General features: G+C 39.8%; 1 protein-coding gene and 1 long non-coding RNA gene across 4 annotated transcripts in view; one reads left to right on the top strand and one right to left on the bottom strand.

The window, feature by feature from the left end:
* Positions 1-23,029, top strand: part of arhgef7a (Rho guanine nucleotide exchange factor (GEF) 7a) — a 28,231-nt gene extending 5,202 nt beyond the window's left edge. For 2 of the 3 annotated variants that reach the window (XM_034884776.1, XM_034884777.1), the window contains 19 exons: positions 2,508-2,592; positions 2,740-2,873; positions 4,890-5,091; positions 5,587-5,675; positions 6,426-6,520; positions 6,698-6,793; positions 7,062-7,184; positions 8,019-8,157; positions 8,242-8,301; positions 8,412-8,558; positions 9,925-10,011; positions 10,150-10,228; positions 10,307-10,446; positions 11,321-11,542; positions 11,639-11,732; positions 15,702-15,791; positions 20,774-20,873; positions 21,858-21,912; positions 22,149-23,029. In XM_034884776.1, coding sequence (XP_034740667.1) covers positions 2,508-2,592; positions 2,740-2,873; positions 4,890-5,091; positions 5,587-5,675; positions 6,426-6,520; positions 6,698-6,793; positions 7,062-7,184; positions 8,019-8,157; positions 8,242-8,301; positions 8,412-8,558; positions 9,925-10,011; positions 10,150-10,228; positions 10,307-10,446; positions 11,321-11,542; positions 11,639-11,732; positions 15,702-15,791; positions 20,774-20,873; positions 21,858-21,912; positions 22,149-22,271 — 2,160 coding nt within the window. In that variant the 3' untranslated portion in view covers positions 22,272-23,029. Of the gene's footprint in view, positions 1-2,507; positions 2,593-2,739; positions 2,874-4,889; positions 5,092-5,586; positions 5,676-6,425; positions 6,521-6,697; positions 6,794-7,061; positions 7,185-8,018; positions 8,158-8,241; positions 8,302-8,411; positions 8,559-9,924; positions 10,012-10,149; positions 10,229-10,306; positions 10,447-11,320; positions 11,543-11,638; positions 11,733-15,701; positions 15,792-16,199; positions 16,380-20,773; positions 20,874-21,857; positions 21,913-22,148 lie in introns of all 3 variants that reach the window. The other variant, XM_034884778.1, reaches the window with a different exon arrangement.
* On the bottom strand, positions 15,309-21,505 carry LOC117952467. The gene is made up of 3 exons (XR_004658418.1): positions 21,494-21,505; positions 15,870-15,871; positions 15,309-15,390 (listed from the first exon to the last, which is right to left on the bottom strand). It is a non-coding gene; the product is annotated as an uncharacterized LOC117952467 (long non-coding RNA).
* Positions 23,030-25,545: the final 2,516 nt, after the last annotated feature.

Here is a 25,545-nt window from a genome sequence, read left to right as displayed (position 1 = left end):
TGTTCTATAGCTATCGCGTTATAATGCTGTTTGTGGTATTTGGCCACTGTCATATTTTTTATTGAGGAAAAAAGAGAAAAACACCCATCAAAAATATCAGAGCCGATATGAAATCTTTAAATGTGTTGTTCAGTCAGTCCGACCAAAAGTAGCAACACAACCCACAGATTTTTTTCATTTTGAAAGAATATTTCACACAGCAAAACAGCAACTCTTAACATCTTGGGGGCTGGAACCAGAGTATATTTGCCACTTTTGCTTGATTAAATGGCTGTACGACAATTCGACAATCATCAAAATTGCCACTGATCAATTGACTGAGCTCCAGTTGGCTCTTTACTCAAGCAGTTTGAATTTGGACTTAAGCCATGACAACAAGGTCAAAGTTCTTTAATTTGATAGTGTTTACATCCACATCAGTCAAACCGCTATCAAACCGCCATCTGTATTAATTATTACCTAATTTTAAATTTAAACTTAATTAAAGGCATATTTATATTTAGATGCACATCGTTTGCAGTCAAAGACCTAATAAGGTCTGTGACCCACGGACATCATCTTCACCAATGATACATTTGCTGGGTTATCAAATATTGATATCGGCCTCAATAGTCCAGTATCGGTGGGGCTATAATCTTCACTTCTTGCTTGTCAGTGGGGGGTTTGTCTTCAGTAACTAAAACACATGATCCGTTGGATTGTGGTCGGCTGACTAATTTGGCCGGTAAAGAATATCCCGCTGTATTTGGCCTTAAAGAAAGCTGCTTGGTTGCCTTGTCTGGATATTAAGGATCATCATTGTCCTGTTAAATTGTCCTAAAAGTGGGACAGTCAGTCCAATGCTGTCAACCCTACATGGATGTAAACACCCTTAATAGTCATAATTTTAGACCAGGGGTCTTCAACTTTTTTAAGCCAAGGACCCCTTAACTGAAAAATTGACGCAGCAGGGACCCCTACTACATTGTTCCAAAGTTCCATATTAAACTGGGCCTACAATGAAGTGTAGGGCGGCCTAAAGCTTTTATAGATACCTTTTTAGTGAATAGAATACTATGTTATTCAGAAAATAATTGTTTTTGTAATTGTAATTTCCAAGCATGAATGTTTCATTTCGATCCTACGTCATGTTTCACTGTGACGACTGGTAACTTTTTTTCTTTCTAATGGAGAATCTTTTCAAATGACATTTAAGATGGAGGAAGAACCAAACTTTTGCAGTTATTGTATGAAAGAAAAGTCAGCTACAAATACTGAAGGTTAGTTTAATTCCAGTCCCAGTGGAATTATTAACGGGTGAGGAAGAGGGTCCTTCCACATGAATGTTCCTTAAGGAGAGCAAGTCTTCCACTAGCTTGTAACAATTACACACACACATACCCTCTTTTAAATAAATACACTCTCGCAAAGCATCATTCACATATTCCTTGAGGACATATCTGCAATCAGAGCGGAAGATATGAGACTCATATCTCACAGTACCTCGCCCTCAGTATAAGCGAAGCGAGAGTAACCAATCAAATAAAGCCGTTGCACAGGAAGAACGACAACAGCTACAGTCATCAACGGAGATGCAATCGCTGCCATTCATAGTAACCAAGAGGCTAGTAAGCGTCACACTGAGAGCGATACAGATCATGCTGTAAGTGTACACGTTCACTAAAGCTAAAGTAGAAGGCTAACATTATTTAACATTATTGTTATTAATTTTTATCATTATTGTTGTTAATAACAATTCCCTTGGAAAAAAACAAAGCCATCAATGCATTAGTCTGTTTCTCAATACTTTCTGACTTTCCTGCCCTATCCATGACACTCAACGAGTTTCTGGCTTGTAAATAGCGTTCAATTCAACGTTTGCTGAAACGTCCGACTACACTTGATGTTAAAATGCAGTTTCAATGTTCAATGTTTGGACTCTGATATCTGATCACTGTTCTTTGCATTTAAACTTGGTATTAATAAGAATTCTCATTATCTTGAGTCTGGCCACATTGTTTTGGAATTGCAATATGCAAATTAGCTCTATATATAGCTAAACTCCAGTAGCATAAATTCATTGTTGACTTTGGTGTTTTCAAGGGATTTGTTGGCACTGAGAAATATATAGAATACAGCAACCCTTATCCTTTGATGCTCTTGTATGAAGGGAACTCGGCTTCTGTCAGTGTTTTGTGTAATGCTCATAATGCAGTAGGGTAGAACGCTGTAAGCTGTGTTTAATTGCTGCAGATATATCTGTGCCTGCTGAGCTTGTGTGTTTTTCCCTCAACATCTGTCAAAGATAACAAGCTGTCGATTGACTGCTTGGTGCTGGCACTGTGGCCACGTGATGGCACAGTTGTACTGTGCTGAAATTAGAGTTTGACTTTAAAAGAGGAATACGCTAGCTGATGGCTCTCACGCTCATATTCTTCATGTCCTCTATGTCCTCTCTCTCTCTCTCTCTCTCTCTCTCTCTCTCTCTCTCTCTCTCTCTCTCTCTCTCTGTCCTCTCTTACCCACAGCCGTTTGAGGCCAGTGACCTGCTGCTAGGACTGAACTTCTCAAAGGTGCTTAGCAGTCTGGTCTCTCTCAATAAAGTGACTGCAGGTGAGTCAAAATATGTGCAAAGTGTGTGAGGGTAGTAATATGATGTGTGTGGGTGTTTTATAAAAGACAGGCAAGTAGTCATGAGTGTGTGGGCACTGACTGCAGATAACAGGTCTGGTGTATTTATATTTTGCCCTTTTTGTCCAGATATCGGCGTGGGCAGTGACTCAGTGTGCGCCCGACACTCTTCTGCCCATCGCATAAAGTCGTTTGAGTCGCTATCCTCTCAGGCTTCACTGGGCCGCTCATCCAAGCTGCTGCACAACCAGTTTCGCAGTTTGGTAAGGTCAACACTCATTGCCAGCACGGTTTATGAACACTGTACACAACTTTCCACTTCTGGGATTGAACTCGTTCTGCTTCAAATTCTACCGTTACCTTCCTCTTTGTTTGTGTTGCAATTTTAAACTCTGGGTTATTATTGAAGACTATGGTTAACTGCTCTTCAGATCTCTGCAGGGTAAATCCAGGCAGCTAGCTAGACTATCTGTTGAACCTGAGTTTTATGTTGCACGACTGTAACAACCTTTGAACATACACATGTTCCACCAGGCTATTTGTAGCGGCACTGTGGCAAAGTCAATTGGGATTGGTTTAAAGAAATGCCAATAAACAAGAGCACGTTTTTCTCCCATCCCGGATTGCTTGTGGACTAGCCCGACCCTCCTCCTTGATGCTGTGGAGGAAGGTCTGGCAATGTGAAACTATGGATTGGCTGATGTTGTTTTTTGTTAAAAGAGGCAAATTGAGCGTGAAAACTGGGGTTTGAAGATAAGAGAACGGTTATAATAGAGATAATGTTGAGTGTTTGACTGGAAATTAGAATTTAAAAAAACATCGTTTATCCACTGGTTTGTGACATAAAGACTGGGTGCCCAATGCAGGAAAAGAACTGTATGCTTTGTTGTGTACATGTTTTATTAGATCATGAGCCAGTTTATGTACACTCAGGTAGCCCTGCAGGATAAATCGTTATAAAATCGCAATCTTTTTCCATCTTCTCTCCAATTTATTTATTGAAAGCATTTGACATTGACATTTAGATGTTTTAATTATGTAAAGACATGTTCAAGGAGTTCAGACAGAGCCTGTATCAGGGCCATATTTAGTTCAATGTGTTACATGTTACTATTCTTGGTAGCCTACTGTACAGAAATGGCCAGTATGTACTTTATTTCCTTTATTCATCTAAGGCTCTATGTTTACAGGCTTGTGGTGATGCGTAATTTGCTATAGGGGTCCAAAAAACCTATGTTTGGCACTGGCACTTTATTTTGTTTTTGTCATGGTTCATGTGGGCAATAAACATTACGCCTTCAAGAAAGAAATTGGAGCAGAGAATTGTGATATCTAGAATTCTAAGTTAAAGAATCATGATTCATATTTTTCCCAGAAACGTGCAGGCCTACACTCAGGTCTATTCACATAGGTAAACACATGTTTTATCCCACATCTGCAGCACTGTGGAGGTAGGTCTGGCAATGTGAGACTAAGAACAAAGTATAAAAGTATAAATATAATGCAATACAAAGCAACAGATATGCAGTAGATACTACCTTTGTAAAGCGTGTAATGTACCGTGTCACTGTGTCAGAGAGAAATTGAGTAAATATTTGAGTTCACAGTTTGTATTTTGTTGTCGGTGGTTATGAGACATAATTATATAATGATACATAGATTGTTAAAGGTCTTGCACACCCACATAGGTGTTTTCTGTTTCTAGCACTATGCCAAATGATTAATAATGAATGAAAATGAGATTGAACATCAACTAAGAGTCAAGAGACAATGCCATTCAACAGAATTCACAGAATAAGAGCTGTCTTAAACCTACATGTTCCCCGAAAATAAAAATAAAAACGAGCAAACTACGTCGGATCTGCAGTTATGTTGAAGTCACAGTGAGTCACAGCAATGTCGAAAGTGGTTTCAAGTGTGGTTACAGTTGTTCAGAACTTCGCACAGAGGCAAAAGTGGTTGCAGTGCTGTTGACTTAACACTTCCTCTGAGACCAGCAGGCACAACAGTGGTTTCTATGCCCTGATGAATGACTGACAGGCTGAGGATGTTAGGGAAGACAACTTTATTTCTACAGCACCTGTCAGCAAAAAGGCAATTCAATTACATTCCTTTGCACTAAAGTTAGTTCTCCATTAGTTCAATGTTGACAACAGTCACCCCCGTGGAGCCTCCGCAAAAACCATAAATCACACTTAACTTTACAATCTCTTCCATAGAAACTTTTTGTTTTGCCTCTCTCTCTCTTTCCTTGGTGACATCCTTCTGTCGTTCATCAGGACATGTCAGAAAACAGCGGACAGCAGCTGCTGGTGAGGGCGCGTTTCAACTTCCAGCAGAACAATGAGGATGAGCTCACCTTTGATAAGGGCGACATCATCGGTGTGACTCGTCAAGAGGATGGCGGCTGGTGGGAGGGGATGCTTAATGGCAGAACTGGGTGGTTTCCTAGCAACTATGTTCGCGAGATCAAAGGCTCTGGTAGGTAACTCTGCAAGGCATTTCACCATTAATACAGCAGTGTAGTACTTTACAGCATTATCTTTACATTGGTTCCAACATCATTTAAATAGGTCCTCCTCTACTGCATGTGTCTGTGAATAATCACAGAGCAGCTTGAAAGATTGAGTAGTTTTCGAAAGAGTTGTTTCACCTCACACACAAAACTTTTGCCATCGTCATGGCCAATGATGTAACCGGCGATCAGTCTTGTTAGTGTGTTTAGAGTTGATGTTAGAGTCCCGTACGGTTAACAGTAAACATCAGTGCCTCTATCGCTGCCAGAAAAAAAAGCACTGAACTGCCCCAGGAGTTTGTTGGCTGAATGTTTGCCAAACAGCAAAGCACAACCAATCTGACTTGCCCTTCTCCTTTCTTTCCCTGTGAAATGAAAAGGACATCACACAAAATGGGTTTCTGTGACACTTTTTTTGGTCTGAATGGGGCCTAATTAATTTCTTTTGTCTCTGGCTTCAGACAAACAAGTGTCCCCCAAGTCTGGCACTCTTAAGAGCCCACCTAAAGGCTTTGACACCTCCGCGATCAGCAAGACGTATTATAACTTGGTAAGGACTTGCTTTCCCCTTCTCTGTCTCTCTCTCCTGTGGAAATGTTTTCATCTGTGCCCTGTATCTATCCTTTTTCCATTAAGAATTTGTAAATTCTCTTACCTAAAAGTAATTTCATGGAGTACCAGGATAAAATATAGCTGATCTCCTAAACCAAAGCTCTCTTTAACCATTGACGTACTTTTCACCTTTAAATGTCTGTATTGCAGCTGAGGTATGTGGTTCTCTCAGCTGGCAGTAGGTACCTCTTCAAGTGGGACTGACATTGTCGGCAAGTCTCATCCTCCTGATAGGGAAGAGATGATGCAATATGCTTCGTTACAATTCATTATAGACAGTAGTTGATAAATGTCACTCTGCTCATCCAAAGGGAAACCATGACTTTATACTATATTCTTATCAGATACACAGTGTGTGCTTGCATGACTGAATAAAGGAATGTAATGTGAAAACACTGATCTGTTATGTGGCTCACCTTCTGAACCTGTGTTGTGAATCCCTCCATATTTTTCAGTACACACACAATACATACACAACATTTAATAACTCTGAAGCAGATCTTGTGCATATAAAGCACACTCTTCAGGTGTTTGAACTGGATAAAATAAACATTTACGTTATAACATTTACGTGTTATAACGTTTTTTTTATAAATTTGTGGCACTAACTACACTACTAAAAGACAATGAAACAGTAATAAAATGAATGTATCAAAAAACAAAGCTGTTTCTTCTCTTTCTATTGTAGGTGTTGCAGAACATTTTAGAAACAGAGACAGAATATTCTAAGGACCTCCAGAGCCTCCTGACAAACTACCTGCGACCTCTTCAGAGCATTGACAAGTAGGACTCATTTATATGTAAAACTCAATAAAACTAGAACCTTATTTGAGCACAATTTTTGTATAAGAGGAAACTGGATCAAACCTAGTAACAAATATGGGTTACTTGACTTTCTTTTGCACTTTGCTGAATATGTTGTAACCATTTTGCTTTACCCATCCTGTCTTTTTCTTGCAGACTGAGCAGCTCAGACGTGGCTCTGATTCTGGGAAACCTTGAGGAGATCAGCACCTTCCAGCAGATGCTCGTCCAATCGCTCGAAGAGTGCACTAAGTTAGTCCCTCCCCGCACACACTGCCCCGCTGCAGCAGCATCCTCCTCCTCACTCTTTCATAAGAAGCAGAAGGACATCTAGTGTCTGGTCAACTGTAATACAGGAATGTTGAATTAAGCAGTAGACTAGGGAATTTGTCATATATTGTGTTATTTTTGGACTTTGGCACACATATACACTCCATATACTTCTGCTCTATTTTCTTGTCCGTGTGTGAAAGGTTGCATAGAAGCATCTTATCAGTGTGTGATCTTTTTTTGTCTTCAGGCTTCCGGAGAGCCAGCAAAGGGTGGGAGGCTTCTTCCTCAACCTCATGCCACAGATGAAGGCTCTTTATGTTGGTTACTGCTCCAACCACCCCTCTGCAGTTAATTTACTCACCCAGCACAGGTATGTTTATACATCAACTACATTTAGTTTTATTTTAAGGTTGTTTATGCAGCGAGAAGAAGAATAGGTCTTTCATGTTACATACACAGGGAAACATGTGTTTGTGACAGCTTGTATTAGAAAAAGGGCAAGTTGTATTGCTGGAGTTTTTGGAGTTTTCCTGTGTTATACAGTTGTAGCTATTTACTGTTCAATGGTTGTGGCAGTTATCAAACTCTGCAGTCAGTTTTTTATTAAATTATCAACACAAATGAATACAGCTGAAGGAGACAGAATGAAAGAAAGACTTGTTTGCAAATTACACCTATGATGTTGATCAGTTTAATAAATAATTTTGAAAGTCAAAAAATTCTCAGTTTGTTGTTAAACTGTTGATAATTTGAACTGTCAGCCTTGGCAATGTATGTTTTTTCTTTTTGCATCTATCATACTGATTGTATTTTGGAATGTTTAAACTATTGTGAATCACTTTACACTGCAACAAATGCTGCTTTGCCAAGCTGGGTGAGAAGTGCTGTTTCAACTTAACTGCAGTTGTTTTTTTACTAGGCAAAGAAACTTAGTTGCCATGTGCAGTATTAGGTTGTATTATTTGGTACACCTAGTTGAAGCTAGTGCACCTAATAATAATAATAATAATAATAGTAATAATAATAAAAACAGTCTTGCAAACAATCCCACCTCCACGACTGGTTGGTTGCAAACCTTGGGAAGTTCCTGTTTGTGATGTTGACTGAAAAGTGGGTGTAGGTCATCAAGGTCACACGATAAGCTAAATGAATAATTTGTTTTGTCTCCCTGTCTCTCTCTCTCTCTCTTTCTGTCCTCTTGCAGTGAAGTGTTGGGAGAGTTTATGGAGGGGAGGGGTGCAGTCAGTCCTGGGATTCTCACCCTGACCACAGGCCTCAGCAAACCTTTTATGAGACTTGACAAATACCCTAACTTACTCAAAGAGCTGGAGAGACACATGGAGGTGTGTATCTAATGATCTGTTGAGAGCACTTGTTTTATGATGTGTGTTTAACAACACACATTTCTTTTTCTTTTTTCCCCACAGGAGAGTCATCCTGATCGACCAGACATTCAGAAGTGCATGGCTGGTTTCAAAAATCTTTCTGTAAGATGATCTCACTTCCTACCCTGTCAAATGTAGCATGTAACCAGACTTAATATGAAATACATTAATTAATAGTTTATAAGCAATTTTTCTTTTTCCAATTGGGTCAGGCTCAGTGCCAGGAGGTACGGAAGCGTAAGGAGCTGGAGCTGCAGATTCTCACCGAGTCCATCCGGCTATGGGAGGGGGATAACATTAAGACCCTGGGCTCGGTGCTCTACATGAGCCAGGTCTTAGTCCAGAGTCCTGGTTTAGAGGTACCAGCACCATCGACCTCCTCCGCCTGCACCTCATTGCCCAAGCCATTACCCTCACTGCTGACTTCAGCTGTGAATGTAATATCAAAATGTATAAATTACAGGATTTTTCTATTGCCATTTGACAAAGTTTGGAGCATTTGAAAGACACACACACACACACACACAGTCCCTAATTTCTAGTTAGATTACAGTTTTTTAAGGCTGTAGCACATTTGGGTAATTTACTACTTGGGTAACAATATAAATATTTAATTTTTGTTGAAGTTGAATTAAATTGATGTCTTATCAAACAAGACAATACAGATTTGTCAAAAGTTAACTCCCAGTCCTCTGTGGCTGAGAAGACCAACATGGATCTTTTAATTGTGGCATCTTAAGTGGACAGAAACCTTAATTGCGATTAAAAAAAAAACACTATCAAATTCGAATGCAAGAATTGTAAGTAGCTTTGGACAAAAGCTTCTGCCTAATGAATGATGATAGGAACACATTTTAAATTATTTCTCATTATGAATGAGAAACCTCTCTTTAAAAGGTTGACCAAAAGTGAAATCTTTCTAGACATTTTTCTCCATTATGATGTAATATTATCTCACCTAAACACAAAGTTTTATATTAAATTAAATTCTCTAATGTAATTTGCTTGACAAGAGAGCATTTTCAGTTACTGCTTGCATTGTTGAAAATGGGCTGGATCATGTCAAAGATTCACAATAAGAATGAGATTAAAACTGAGGACAACCTTTCAAAAATACATTCTAAAACTTATCAGTTTCACATCAACCACAGAGGGTGTGAACTTCTTTTCGTTGCTGCTACTGACTTTTAGATTTTTTGTTTATAATCTATAGCTTAAAGCATTGCAGTTGTTTTGATCAGCTGCAGCCCACTTCTGGCCTGTGGATTAATACCCAGCCATTGAAAGTTAGCTACAGGGACACATGATTTGTCTGAAAAGCTAAATATTAATTATATAACTTTGTAGATTACCTTGAACTTGCGGTGGTCTGTCTGTGCTGTTCCTATTACTGTTGCAGCTAACTAGCTAAGATGCAAAGAAAACAAAGAGAAAAAGGAAAGTGTTATAATATCCTAGTGTTTGTAGTAAAATGCATAATGCACTGACAGCCTATGGTTTGTTGTGGTAATGTGAAAACTGACACATTAAAGGTGCACTTTGGGGAAGATAATTCAGATAATGAATGACAGATAATTCACACTAATGTGACTTTTCTCTGAGATAGTTTGAAATGGTTTTATCTCGTCAAATGTTTACATACTGGAGTATTGATTTACAAACTGGATTACACCTTATCATTTTCTTCCATTCCCTCTTGCTTTCTCTCTCATTCTTATTTGACAGGAGAAGAGTGAGCGTTACCTCATGCTCTTCCCTCATGTCCTCCTTGTGTTGTCTGCCAGCCCCAGGATGAGTGGCTTCATATTTCAAGTCAGTAATTTACATTTTCTCAGATCAGGCTTTAGTTTAGTTCCCACTCTAGTGTTTAACCTTAGAGTTCTGTAATTGAAATAGGGATTGTAAGATCATTTCTCAGTTGCATCTTGATGTGATGATTTCCATCTACAGGGAAAGTTGCCCCTGGCCGGCATGACAGTGACCAAACTAGAAGACTGTGAAGCCCATAAAAACGCCTTTGAGCTCAATGGTAAGGCTACATGAGACAAATAAGAGTGTCTTTAATTTACACATGAGACCCTTAAATTCCTTGTCTCCATCTCTGTAGGCACAATGTTTGACCGTCTCCAGGTGGTTTGCACCAACCAGCATGACCTGAAGGACTGGGTGGAACACCTGACCAGACAGATCAAACACACTTCAGCCACAGGACCCAGCCACAAACCACTCACTGTTCCCTGCCACACGGTAAGGAGCTAATCATTACAGACCCACATACAAAGGATTTTTTATTTTTTTGTATGGCCTAATGTGGTGTGGACATTGTAAATAAATGTCTTAATTTGTCACAGATTTGTATCTGCCATCAGAGGTTTGCCTCACATAATGCTAGCAATTACTGTTCAGCCCTGTGTAAAGTGGCTTATTTCGCTCCCTAGAATGGCTGAAATGACCAATTGCATTTAATCAATTAAATACAAATACGCAATTATCCACATTCAGCCTTATCCCTTGAATAAACAATCAACAATAATGATAATTTTATTCACAATTGGCCACGTGCATGTTTGTGGCTGCATTGTGGAAAAAGGTAACTGTCTGAAAAATAATTTAAAATCTATAAATCTATCTGCGGGACTTCAGTTAAGGTGGAATGTAATGTTCTTCTATGATTTAGGCTCATTAAAAACAGGGAGTCACATGCAGGAAGAGGCTTCCCTGTAGCGGTATTTTGGGCATCTTCAAATGCACCAGAGATGCACACATCCCATCTGGCCTGGGATTGGTTTGGATTTCCCCCAGGAGGCTCTGCAGGATGTGGCTGGGTTTGATGACAGCTGTGCTACTGAGGGCTGCAAATCCCAAAAGGACCAATGAATATTTGCAATGTTTTTAATAACTTGTCCGTGTACAAATACATTGTTGCTGAATTGGAGATGCACTCCTGCCTAGGATCCTGCCACTGTGACCCAGAGTTTCTTTCTGATGAGTACATACTAAACAAAAAATTTGTTGGTGCATCTACTGTGTGTTAAATAAGCCTTTAAGAGCCGTTAAGTGGAGGAGCAAAACTGGTTAGTGATAAATGTAATTACATACAGCTATTTGTTTTGCTCCTCAGCTCCCATCTCACCCTCTCACCCCATCCCGGCATGCTGAGGGAAGGGGCATGACGCTGGCTCCCACCTACCACACCCTGCCTCACCCCTCCTCCCATGGAATGTCTCACAGCACCATGATGTGGGGCCCGCTGGAACCACCCAACACCCCCAAACCCTGGAGTCTAAGCTGTCTGCGACCTGCACCCCCTTTACGACCGTCTGCAGCCCTCTGCTACAAGGAGGTGAGGGGCTGTGTTGTTTATGTAGTTAAGACTTTTTGATATGTTTTTGTTATGTAGATTTTCTAAATGTCATACATTGTCTCACTTTCTTTTTAGGATCTTAGTAAAAGTCCTAAGAGTGTAAAGAAACTCCTTCCCAAGCGCAAGCCTGAGAGGAAACAGTCTGAAGAGGAGTTTGCCTTGAGAAAAAGTAAGTTTAATCTTATATATTTATGTTCAGAGTTTGTGGATTATTCGCTTATTTACTTACTTACTGAGGGTTAGATGAGAGAATCGCTAACACTAAATATGTCAATATACATACTGGGAACTATTCTCAGAAGGCAAAGCACTGCTTCTTGGGTGGAGTAATTTGCTCGCAGCACCTGGGAAGCCTTGGTAAGGAGCAGAGAGTTTGCCTGAAGTTTCCTCAGAGTTGGAGTAACAATCACTCCGCCCAAGTACAGTGCTACACCTTCTGAGAATAGTTGTACAGGGGGGCTCAAATGTTTGGGCACCCCAGGTAAAAATTTGTATTAATGTGCATAAAGAAGCCAAGAAAAGATGGGAAAATCTCCAAAAGGCATCAAATGACAGATTGGACATTCGTATAATGTGTCACAAAAAGTTAGATTTTATTTCCGTCATTTACACTTTAAAAATAACAGAAAACAAAAAAATGGCATCTGCAAAAGTTTGGGCACCCTGCTGAGTTAATACCTTGTACTGCCCCCTTTGGCAAGTAACACAGCTTGTAGAAGCTTCTTGTTGCCAGCCACGAGTGAAGTGAAGATAATGGGTAGACGCTCGCTCTAGGTGCTAGCTCTGGGTTTATCAGCAGGTTTACTCAGGTGTGTCGGCCAGAACACCCCTTAAGGCCACCTATTCCAGAGTATGAAATGAAGAGCTGAGTGATAGTTCTTATTCTGGTAATTTATTCCTCTTTCTTGAATTGTGAGGGTAATTATGAGTGTGGTTTCTATAAAGAGGGAAACAAAATACAAATGAATAAAGGAAACATATGCATTTACTTGTTCCTCCTTAAGCACTAATATACATTACCATACATAAAATAAACAATAATCCAAATATGACTGTATATCTCTAACTCTAATAATGTAGGCAGAGATGAAGGATTCAAACACTTCTTATATGGGATTCCCTACCTTTCATTAAGTTACCGATAACGTAGACAGTACTTCCTGTCATCTATGAAACAATTTAAAGCCTCCAACTAACTAAACGGCTAACCTAATCGGTCCACAGAACGTGTTTCCACAATGCATCAGGCTTGTCTATATGTTCATTTGCAAACTTCAGAGGCTGGTTTTTGTGGTGAGTACGTAGAAGAGGTTTTCTTCTGATGACTCTTCCATGAAGGGCTGCCCAATTAATCCAATTTTAATAACAATCACGATTTGTACTTCCCACGGTCAAATGTGCGTGATCGAGCAATATTTTAAATGCGTCATTTCATAGAACACTCCGTTTTTTTTGCAAAGCCAATCTACCGCTCTGTAAACCACTGTCTGATTATGTGCCAGTCAGAGTTGTTCCCTCCACCGCGCAGCATAGTTTCTAGATGTAGACAGTAACAGAGGATAGAGTAGCAAGAGGAAAATTCCACAACAGACAGCAGTCGGTTATACGTCGGTCACAAGTTTACTAGTAAACGCAACATTTTATCCCGTCTGTGTTTTTGTTGATGTTGTTGTTATTCTGTCTCTCACTGTTCAAATAAATTTAACATTAAAATTATAGACTGATCATTTGTCAGTGGGTAAATGTACAAAATCAGCAGGGGATCAAATACTTTTTTCCCCCACTGTATGTATGGACTTATACAGTATAACTCTGGGGGATCCGGTTAATAACTTAGTCCCAATAAGTCGGAGTGTTCCTTTAAGTATGAAGATACAGTACAGTCAGAGACAGTTAGCTTAGCTTAGTAGAGCAGAACTGGCTATAATGCTATTACAACTCCCCGGAAAACATATGTGTAACAAAAAAAAAACAATTGTTTTGCTAAGCTAAGCCAGGGGTGGCGGAAGTACTCACTTCCCATACTCAAGTAGAAGTACAGATACTTGTGTTAAAAATAATAAAAGTAGAAGTACTGATTTAACTTCTTTACTCAAGTAAAAGTAATAGTGTACAGGCTTGAAAATTTGTTTTTGTATTTGTATTTATGCCATTGCCTACATTGCAAATGGATGTCTGCCAATAGGCCTCAAACATCACACATGTGATCATTGTGACAGAGACTGGGACTTCAGGTTAATATGATTCTGACTGAATAGCAAAATTTGAATTAAATTAGTGATTCTGTGAGAATTCACAGATCCAGTTCCTCCCTTTTTTATTGTTCCCCTTAACATTTAAAGGAATCTACATATATGTGTGTGCTCAAATATAGCTTCTGGAAATAAAATGAAGGATAAAATATAAATTACTAAACATATGTTAATTAACAAGTTCCCCATACTTTTAGAGTTTCAACTAACAACTACTAGATGGCAACATTTTTGAAAAATAGACTGAATTTGGCACTTTCTGGAGAGTTTTGTGCAAAGAAAAGGAGAAATTGAGTCTTACATGATATGTGCAAAACTGCAAGGTTAAGAGCCTATACTTTGCGTTGTTGTGCTATCAACAGAGGACATTTAACCTTTACATTACTGTTAATCAGTCATCACTTGATTACACATGGTATTACCTTGTTATGTCAAAAGAAGTGACTCATACAATGTGCTAAACATAATGTGCCACATGAAGAGACAGTGCAGCATATGACAGTAGCAACAGCTGAGAAGATTTTGTTTCTGTGGTAACCAAGGCTATAATCGTAATCAAAAAAAAGAAAACTAGGTGGGAGAAAACATTGTTGTTACTGTTATTACAAAAAAAGATAACCATACTAAAACTATAATGTCTTTTCAAAACTTACTAAAAATCAAATTATCAAGTAAATATTCTTAGTTTCATTCTTTGTCAATGGCTTTCACAGAGCAAATAACATTATATATTTTAAAATGGACATTTCCTGTATACATGTATAGTTTCTGACTGGGAACCCAATTCCAACATTTCGTGTCAAATTGAACATAACCTATTCCACTCCCTGCCATGCTCCGTGCCCCTCGCCTGGCATCATGGCGTTACCGAAAGTCTGAAGAAAGTGGCGGAGTCCTATTTGATCATGACTGTGTCAGATAATTTTATTTATTTTTTTATTTAACCTTTATTTATCCAGGTAAACTGTTTGATAATAGCAAGTGCCTTGCAGTGGTAGGTGGTAAAATATGAGAAAATTTATTACAGGGAAAATTCCCACAAATTTGAAAGTATATTTGAGAAGTGCGCACAACAAGGCTAACCTACCTTACTTTAACAAGGTAAAGTAGAACGCGAAGCCCCCCTCTCCAAAAACAGAAGCTAACCCCGGTGTTCCACCGAAAGCTGTGATCCATCAGGTGACTGCAGAGGGCGGTGTTGCATGTCGCCTGCCTGTGCTTTGTAGACAATGCAGGGCGAAGAAGAGCGTCTACGCAAAAGGCGTAAACATTAGTACATTACATTCATGGGTGTAAGCTGTATGATTTTGTTATTTTTTCCTAATGAGAAGGAGTAAACCGCTGGTGACATATGTTAAATCTGAAAGTAAATAAAATATAAAAAGGTACATTTTCTCTAAAATGATAAATAAAGGAGTCGAAGTTCTACATATTTTTGGGGTGGTTATTTCATCCCTTGTCCTTAATCTGGACACTATTTTTATTTTTATTTTGAGGCATCACAGAGCCAGTACCTCAGAGGTCACCATATCTGACAAGTAGCAGCCGTCAGAATGTGTGACCCCACTGTAACTGCTGACCACTTTATTAAGCAGTTCCAGTGGGGTCACACATTCAAGTAGGGACTCCATGGTGACTCAAAATAAAAAAAACATGTGTACAGTAAGTAAGTATTTGTACCTCATCACTTCCAGTCTCTGAGCTAAGCTGATGGTCTGACAGCCATGAGATTGGTATTGATCTTCTCATCTCACTCGCGGGAAGAAAGCAAATAAGGTTACTGTTTGCTGATACTGTAATTTGTGCGTATAGTAGGAGGGAAACAGTGATCAGGGATCTGATGGACATAAGCATGAAAGTTAATTATTTCCCCTTCTCTTTCTCAGGTACAGCTGCTCTGGAAGAAGATGCCCAGATCCTGAAAGTTATTGAGGCTTACTGCACCAGCGCCAAAACCAGGCAGACGCTGAACTCCAGTAAGAAAATACCAAATTGTACTTTTGTGCATACACAAAAGAAGATAGGTTGATACTGGAACTTGCTGTCTTTGTTACCGCTACACCTTTATTCTGTTACTGAGTGCCTTTCTTCAACTGGTATTCTGAACTGATCTTTCTAACAGTATGCTCTCCTTCTGTCTGTCTGTCTTTCACTCCTCACTTTTGCCATTGCTCTGTTTTACCTCGGGTTCCTTTTTCACATAATATTTTGTTTTCTCCATACTGTACTATTACTTTCTCTCATCCTGCATCTCTCATTGTTTTTCTTTTATGATTTACCATTTGTTGTGTGCCGCATATACTGCCTTCTCTTTCTGTTTCGCCCACCGTTTCCTCCCTCTACATTTGCGACATCATCTTCAAACTTGGCCGCGCACCAACCAGCCTGGCAGGGCACTGACCTGATGCACAACCACGTGCTGGCCGATGTGGACCGGTCCTGTATGGACTCCCCGGGCCGCCGTAGCAGCGTGTCACGGCCAGAATTGTCCTCTGACCTTTCGGAGGACTCTGACTATGACTCCATCTGGACCACCCACAGTTACAGGATGGGTTCAGTGCCGCGTAAGAGCTGCATCTCTCACCAGAACTAAAGAACGTACAGTACTGCCACGCTGCACTGTAATGTAACGTACAGCATACCTCTTTTACCTTCAATCGATTAAAAGAAACTAGATTTTTTTATTTATTTATCTATTTATTTTTAATTTTATATTTGTTAATTTTTTTGTTAACTTATTTGGTTTATTTATTTATTTTTTAGATTGTTTTAAGATGTTTTAAGCATCTCCCTGTTGCCTTTGCCACTTTCCCTTTTATGTGCCTCCTCTATTTATGTAGTTGTCATGCAGTAAGTGTTTGGTAATTCTTGTTAATTTATCTTGAATGTTACCACTTCCCTTCTTTGACCATCAGTGTGGCGGACTCTCAGCAGGGAGTAGAGGGGTGTGGGGTGGAATATAGGGGAGGGATAGCCAGGGGAGGGAGAGGTTGGGACTGAGCTTTTCCTGTCTGATATTCAGATGTAATTCAGGAACGAGTGTAAATTCAGGAACGAGTGTATTCTATTTACCATGTACTACTTCTCTCAAGTATATGTTTCTAGAGTAAATATGCTCAAACATAGCACAGATGTCATACACACACGCACAGGTTCAGGCACACTTGCCCCTGTTGCCTGATAATATAGCAGCATGCAAAAGAAATATCCAAATTGTTTAAAACATTGCAGTTTTCATCATTGTGAGTCTTTATTTATGTTGCTAAACAGGATTAGATTTAACATACCATATGACCAATAGCTACTAACTACTAAAAACCCTCGCTAAATGTAATAGTTTGTGAAACATGGTTCATATTCTAAGTAGAAAGAGGCGATTATTACATACACGTCACTCTCTAATCAAGCTTTCTCCAGCTGGATAAGAGTTAGTGAATGGTAATTTTAAAGTGCCAGTTCACAAAAATTAACCAAAAAAATATATATAATTTTCACGCATATTGTATCCAGCAATGCAGTTTAATATTCCAATTTTCTCTGAGATTTCTTCCTGTACTCCTGTAATGGTAAATGTGATTTTGTTTGTGGTGCGATTTTGTTTTTGGTGCTCGCAGCTTTGAAAAATTACATTTACACAACAATGTACTGTATCTTTCCAGGATTTAGTGTACCCATTTCTCTGGATAATCCAAATAACCCTACTGTCAACAGTCAACAAACTACTACCTACTGCAGAATTGATCACCATGACACTGGTTTAAAGACACATGTTTTTTTCAATCCTGTAAGCACCACAGACTAAATTAATGTAAAATTGTGTAAGCAGAAATATCAAAGTCAGTAACCTGGAAAAGATTCTGTGTCACTAGATACTATATCTAGAGTTAAATGAGAAAATGCTTTGTTTTTTCTATTTTTGGCGAACTGGCCCTTTAAGTCATTCATTTTAATGATTTATTGTATTGTGTACACTTTGAAGCATCATCCTTTAAAGCCTGATCTTCCATCCAGTAATGTTGCTGTCTGTCAGTGGTTTACAGGGTTACCTTACGTTTGGTTTTAAACTTCAAGTTAGTGCGTTAACAAAATAAAAAGCTTAATTTTAACCAGGCATAGCATACCAGACACCAATAAACAACGTCACCAATAAACCAAGTCAACAGCCTTACACAGCTGTAATAAAAATCCTTGTCCTTTGTTTGATGTGTTCTGCTAGCTAAAGTAATAATTTAACATTTTGAGAAACGCGCCTATTCACTTTTTTATTGAGAGTTACGTTAGAGGATCGACACCAAGCTGAGATCTGTCTGTTCAAAATGAAGCTGGAGCCAGGAGCAGATTAGCTTAGTTTAGCTAACAGCAGTTTATAGCATACAGACAAGAAGCAAGGGGAAACTGCTAGCATCTAGCAACAACATCCATCTCAGCACCTCTAAAGCTTACTATTCAAATAAAATAAGCAAACAAGATTCATGTTAATTAGTGAGCTTAAGCGGTGCTTGTACATGGATTTTTTTTGCAAACTCATTCCATAAAACTAGCTGGGCTCCTCTGTTTCCATTCTTTATGCTAAGCTAAGCTAAGCTTAGCTAACCAGATGCTAAATTTAGTTTTATATTCACGGTACAAGAGTGGTATCTATCTTTTCATCAAACCCTCAACAAATAAGTAAATAAGCATATTTTCCAAAATGTTGAACTCAGGGCATGAAGTTAACGTTTTTGACCAACTGCCACATTGGCCAATGTCATGTTTTACCAGCCACTTTTTTTGCCTCATAAAGGTGAAAAACAGGATCTGCTGTGTCTCTGTGAGCTTAGTCGTGAACATTGGGCCATTGCCGTAGTAGGGGGGGCCGGGCTGGGACACACAATGATACAGTTGATAAAGTACTTATTGGACTTTAACTTATCATTGCACCTTAAATAATGTAGCTGTCAACAATTTAGGTCGTCCTGTACATCTCATCTGCGGTTTTCCTGCATCCACCGTGTGTAATTGTGTGATTGTGTGTGTGTGCAGCGAGCCGACAGGATTGAAACAGCAGCAACTTTCAGCGACTTTATAGTGAAAAAACGTTACAGCGTACATTGAAGTTAAAATGTCTACAGGTTGGCAGGACGTCTTTAGCTGTACATTTTGCTGGTGAGATTTTCAAGTCACACACGTCTCGTCTTAATATAAAAAACAAGAAAATTAATTTGACACGTTCTCACTCCCGCTTGGTCAGTGGCTGCACGTGGGACTGCTGAGATTGTCGCGAGTAATGAAAATGCGATAGGGGGCGCCGGCTGTCAATCCATGTCTTCCAGTAATGCTGTTCCCTGATTGGTCCGAGCCAGTAAGCAACTGCGTACCCTGCTTACTGATAGGTAGCCGTCTGAATCTCTAAATTCTCATTGGCTACCAGCCAACGTGGCAAAGATTGACAGTGTTACCCGCGAATTGCAAAATTCATCCGCATTTGGCGGGTGTTAATTTCATGCCCTGGTTGAACGCTTTCTTTAAATTGTAGCTGTTACCGGACTGACAATTTTGACCAAGTTGCCGTAATGTCAAAAACAAACATCCACACAAGTAGCACCTATGCTACGGCTTCATAAGCCAGACATGCCTTTGTGTTGTTTGGCTTGTGAGGTTTCCCATGCTATCTCTTGCATTAATGACTATTTTTATGAAGAAGTATTTTTCCAGTGATGGTATTAAAAGTACAGGTTGGAATCCACTTACAGTAGAGTCTATTGGCTCTTACAGCAAGCAAAGTGGGGGACATATGGAATCTATCGGTCCATGTTACAGTACTGTTTCTGATTTCTTTATTGTTATCATTATTTTGTATACTGTTTTTTTTTTAATTTATGTTTTATTCTGTATGTCAGTGTTTACAAAATGATCCCTGGAATAATTTTTTGTTTTCTTTTTTACAATTTTATTGCTCTGTATCAAAGTTTACACTTAAAATTATAACATGAAGTGTTTGAATTATTTTGCACAATCATGTAACGGGCCAGTGGGGTTGGGGAATAGAATCTGTTAAATTCTGTACTTTTTGTCGTCTATCTAGAGTGTGTATGATATAGTCCTAAAGGTAGACTTGGGTATTCAGTGTTACTGTAAAATAAATGCTCATTCGTAGTGTAAAAGAATTGCGGGAAAAAGTAAAGAAACAAGAGGCTGTGATTATACAGGTACATTTCTATGTGAACTACCCCTTCAACCCCAGAATACTTGCAGAGTGAACTTGAAATATAACCACATAGTCTCCCTTTCTGTAAATACTAGTTGTTATGGAGCAAGAAAATATAAATCCATTCTACCTTCTATGAGTATTTGAGCTAAGACACTGTCCTTATATCATGTGCTATACTTTGTGACAGGTGTATTTTGTGGTTTAAGAAGACAAACTGTGGGACAGGCAGGGTGAAAAGAGACCAATTGTCTTTGACCAACATTGTCCTCTGTGTGCCCTAAAATGCTGTATTCAGTTCATACATGTGACCATGTCTTATCTGCAAACAGCGCCTTCAGTGTATTTGTTGTACTCTGCTGAAGTGTTCAAGTCCAAAATCGCTGTAATATGAGTTTTGAATAAATCTGTCATTTGGTAGACACGGGCACTCTGGTGGTTTGTGAGAACAGCAAATCTGATTGTTTGGTGTTTGTTGTCTTTTGGGGAAGATGGTGAAGTTTTCATGAATTGTTGCATGAAGGAATGGATTAGCGTGTGTGTGTTTATTTCTTTCCCCCAGATATCTCCACAGCCTCTCATGTCCCTTTACTTTCCTCTGATCTCTTGTCTTGTATGACTAACACACTACTACTGCCAATTTTGGTCTGGGCTTGGTTCTCTTCGATTCTGTCACTCATTTCAATAAAGAAGTTCTGTACTGTCTCATCTTACTACATGGTGAGACAAAGCAAAGCACGGATTTTTGAGTGCATTTCTGTCTTGAAACAGGACCGCGAAGAGAAACAGGGCTGCATGTGATCATCCCCGGTGAGAAGAAAATCCTTTTGGAGGATCCCAGTCGCAACGGACAAAGTACAGCAGAAGAAAAGTAGGATAATAGATAAATCTCTTACATTTCACCTTTGCCCTAAATCACTGTATTAACATATTGTAAAACCCATGTAGGCCAAAACCTGCAATACCCCAAGCCCATTTGTTCCTACTGAAGACTTAAATCTTAAAAAAAAGGCTTGAAAAAGCTATGTGGCACCCCTCTCTCCATCCCATGGGCCCACCAGCTGTGGGAGGAACCCCTGGGGGCGGATGCGCCGCCACGTGGCTGGCGATGAAGGTCAGGGGCCTCGACGGACCAGACCCGGGCGACAGAGGCTGGCTTTAGGGATGGGGAATGTCACCTCTCTGTGGGGGAAGGAGCTTGTATAGGAGGTGGAGCGCTACTAGTTAGATGTGGTGGGGCTTACCTCTACGCACAGTCTTGTTCCTGGAATCATACTCCTGGATAGGGGTTGGACTCTGTTCTACTCAAGAGTTGTCCAGGGTGTGAGACACCTGCCTTCTTCAGGTAGGGAATGGGTTCTTACCCCAAGTGAAGGAGTTTAAATACCTTGAGGCCTTGTTTGCGAGTGAGGGGAAAATGGAGCAGTAGATTGGTTGGAGAATCTCCGCAGCAGGTGCGGTATTACATTCAATTTATTGCACCTTTGTGACGAAAAGAGAGCTGAGCTAGAAGGCAAAGCTCTCAATTTACCAGTCAGCGTTCGTTCCTACCCTCACCTATGGTTATAAAGGCTGGGTCTTGACCATAAGAACGGGATCAAGGGTACAAACGGCCGAAATAGGTTTCCTCAGGAGGGTGGCTGGCGTCTCCCTTAGAGATAGGGCGAGAAGCACAGTCATCCGAGAGGAGCTCGGAGTAGAGCCGCTGCTCCTTCGCGTCGACAGGAGCCAGTTAAGCTAAAGGGATAGATAACAAAACAGATTTGGGTTTATTAATGGTTCCTCTTGTCCATTGGGGGGGTATCATTGTGTGCATCACTGATCTTCTGACCTGTGCATTTTTATCATCTTAAAGGAGCCTGGTGGATGTGGTGTATGCCCTAAGGGACGAGGTTCAAGAGCTAAAACAGGTAATTGTTTATGAATAACATGACGGTGTGATTTATCTAATATTTGACTCAGATTTGAAAAAGAAGATCAAAAGTTAGATGGATAAATAGTATGCATAATGTTAGCCAATTGTAATTTAGTGAAATGGGCGTGAAATGCGTTTCCTGTTCTCCATCTTGCACATCAGAAGTTTGAAACAGATGTTTCACATTATATGGACTAATGACATGAATGATGAGCTTGTTTTACCTCACAGGATAATAAGAAAATGAGGAGGTCCCTGGAGGAGGAGCAGAGAGCACGGAAGGATCTGGAAAAAGTTGTGAGGAGGGTGTTGAAGAGCATGAATGACCCAACGTGGGAAGAGACAAACCTTTGAGGATCTTGTGCAACATCTCCATCTGAAGCATTCAAAAGAGAAAGAAAGAGCATGTATATGTGGGGACTTGCTTGCGCTGTCTGTGAAATGCGCACAATCACACACACATAGTTTAAGCTTGGTTATGTAACTAAGAGGACAAGAGTGAATCTGTAAGCAGGCAATTGTGTGCTTGTATGAGATGGGTGTGTGTTTGCCCTAAGAGGAGTGTCGTTACTGCCCCTCTGGTGAAAAGACAGGAACCACTGTGGCGCGATGCGGAACAGGCTTGACCATCTATCCCAAGATAACATTCCTTGAAACACCAAACAAGCTGGTGAGGAGATTACACCCTTAACCCTTGGTGTGTCCATCACCTCAACATCCATCATCAGTGTCTTTGGCAGTGTTCAGTGTGGCTGGAAGACAAGCTGAGACAAGGTACATAAATCGTATACGTCAATGATGTTAATGGTCACAAAGGCCTTTGACATGTCTGAACTTGAACCGTACCATTATGTACATAAGCATTTCATAATGTTATTTTTATGAAGTGATTTTTGTTCTTGTCTGGTGTTTTTTGTCCCAAAGTGAAGCTTGTGGCAGGAAACTTGTCTTTTATGTCTGTTTACTTTTGTTTGTTGCCTTTTTTGTCCTTTTTATTGTTTGACCGCTGCGGGGAATTGTACAGATATCAAACTTGTTCTGTATAATGTAAATACTGCCGAAAGACAAGTCTTTGCCCTTTGGGAGAAATAAATGTGTTTTTGGAAGAATGACTGAGTTGCGGCTACATCTGACTATTGACTTACATTTATATCAGATATAATATTACCTCATCTTGTGGCCCTATTTCTCAGAAATGCTCACATTGGATCCAAGTAGTACACCATAGGAGTACTGCCTGTGTTTCTTGGTCTCCGTGTGCACTGTACTTAGTGGGAACCCGGTGACAAATTCACCTGATGCCATGAGAGATGTGTATTTGGGACCACTCCCCACCGGTTATTGCCTTACTGTGAACATGAATTTTCAGCAGTTATAAAAAGAGCTATTTTTGCTTCCCAGATTGTTTGATGTGAAGTTTTTTCAGAGTTCAGAGGAGGTGAAAGAATCCAGTATTTCAAATAAAAACATTTTGAAGAAAAGACCCTAAACAGTAAACTACAATACATTTTTTGGACTATTTTCTTCCCCTTTCTGATTTATTATCATTATCTTATCTCATTATTACCCCTGGGGGAAATTTGGGGGTCCCAACCTCCGGGTGTAGAAGCCATGTAGCCTAGTAGCTTACTAGGTGTATAATGAGTAATGTCAGTGAGAGATAAATATCATCCAATAACCTTCTAAGTGTTGACCCAACCTTTCACATATCTTATTGTTACACTAACAGTAAATCACTGTAAATAGTTTCCTGACTTTTTTGGGACACTGTTAAAACTAAAAAAAACTACTGTCAAAGTGAAAACAAATATAATATCCAAACATAGAACAGAAAAAGATTCTAGAAACCTCTTCACTATGACATCACAGACGGTCGGTTTAGAATTCTTACAATAGGTGACAGCATAGGGAAACCAGCAAAGTGAAGTCACATCAGGCACTGTTTAGGCAGCGTTTCTATTTCGAAATTTGAAGGTATTTAAAACAAAAGTATTAGCCTTTCTTTTCTTCTATTTCTCTTTTTGGAATCCTGTGCCCACACGTGATGAAGTTAACTCACTGCCGCTGCACCCTTCGCTAAATGGCGATCTCTTAAAATGGTTTGCGTCTGCCATCTTGCTGCTGGAAATCAAATTCAGAAAAAGTCCTTAAAAGTGGGGGTTTTGTGAATGGAAGAAAAAAAAAATTTGCATTTTTGAAAAACACTGCACGATTAGAAAAGTAAAATGAAATAATAGATAAGCAACAAGTGATCACCTGTAGGAGGCAGTAATGTAAAGCATAGGATGCCAACCTGCCACAAAACCCAAAAGAAGTAGAAGCAGAACATTTTGCTACTTTACGTTTGATTTTCTAATTACTTCTGCTGCTCATGTAGCATTTCACAATAAGCTCATTCTGAACTGGAAGAAAAAGTTGTAGGCCTACTCTCTATTGGCAGATTCGGACCTTCATCACCCATTCCCAAATAACTCCACTGGGGTGTCAGAGAGGCTTGCTTTACTTCACCCAGACTTCACCAAGCCAGGTAGGCATATGTGCTGCTTGGGAAAACAAATATATCTTAAGATGTCTTGGTTCTGTTAAGTTGATTTGTTTTGTACGTGAGTTTTTGATCTACAGTTTACATTGCTGTACTGATGGCAAACTGCTGCTTATCACATTGCCTAGTGCAATACATAGATTTTCTTTGGCTACTTGGAGGATCAGCTAAATATTATCACCTAGCGCAGTGTTCAAATTACAGGTAGGGAGGCTTGGCTTCCTCAAAAGAGACCTGAGCTCCCTCAGAAGTTTGGGCAGGTCTCTAAAACCTGATAAATAGCCATTAGCCCGTATAGTACTGCAATGAATGACACAAATGCATAATATCAAATTGAAATATAATGCCCTGTCATTGTTTATTTTGTGTGTTGTTCTGCACTGGTCATTGCAACTGACTTTATCTTCTGTCAATAATGTGTGTAACATGATTGATCTGGACATGATTCAGAGCTTGCTTTTTTTTGTACTTTTGTACTATGTGTTACTATTGTGCACTGTGTGTGGTTGTACTTGAACTGAGAAATGAGATGGGCAATTCTCAACATCTGGTTCGTTAAGTGTTCGCTATTGGAGCGCCTCTGAAGTTTTGTATTTTGTCATTTTCGGTATAGAAAAAGAAGAAGAAGACATGCCTTTATTTATCCCGGGGGAATTCCCATTTTCTCTTAGTTGGTACAGTTTTCACACAGATTACATACAGGCCTGAAATACACACTCATGCTCAGGACCTAGACTTGCACTGTTGGAGAGATGTCACAGTGAGGGGGCTGCCAATGGATGAGCGCCCCAAGAATTTGGGGGTTTTGTGCCTTGCCCAAGGGCTTTGTTGGCAGTGGCGGTGAACTGGCACTTCTCTAGCTACTAGTCCACACTGTGTACTTCGGTCCTCATGTGGGCTTGGACGGGTGACCCTCTGGTTCCCAACCTGACTGACTTACTGTTGAGCTGCTAGGCGGGGATAACTAAATAAAACCTCTGCCTGTTAGCTCTGAGTAAGTTAGTTTGTTAATTTTATCATTACTCCTTAAACTCTGGTATGCTGAAGATGATATATGATTGAAGGGGGCGGGGGGACTTATGTGAA

Source organism: Etheostoma cragini, chromosome 11, assembly GCF_013103735.1.
Source record: "Etheostoma cragini isolate CJK2018 chromosome 11, CSU_Ecrag_1.0, whole genome shotgun sequence".
NCBI lineage: Eukaryota > Metazoa > Chordata > Actinopteri > Perciformes > Percidae > Etheostoma > Etheostoma cragini.
This window is presented reverse-complemented; position numbering and strand designations above follow the sequence as displayed.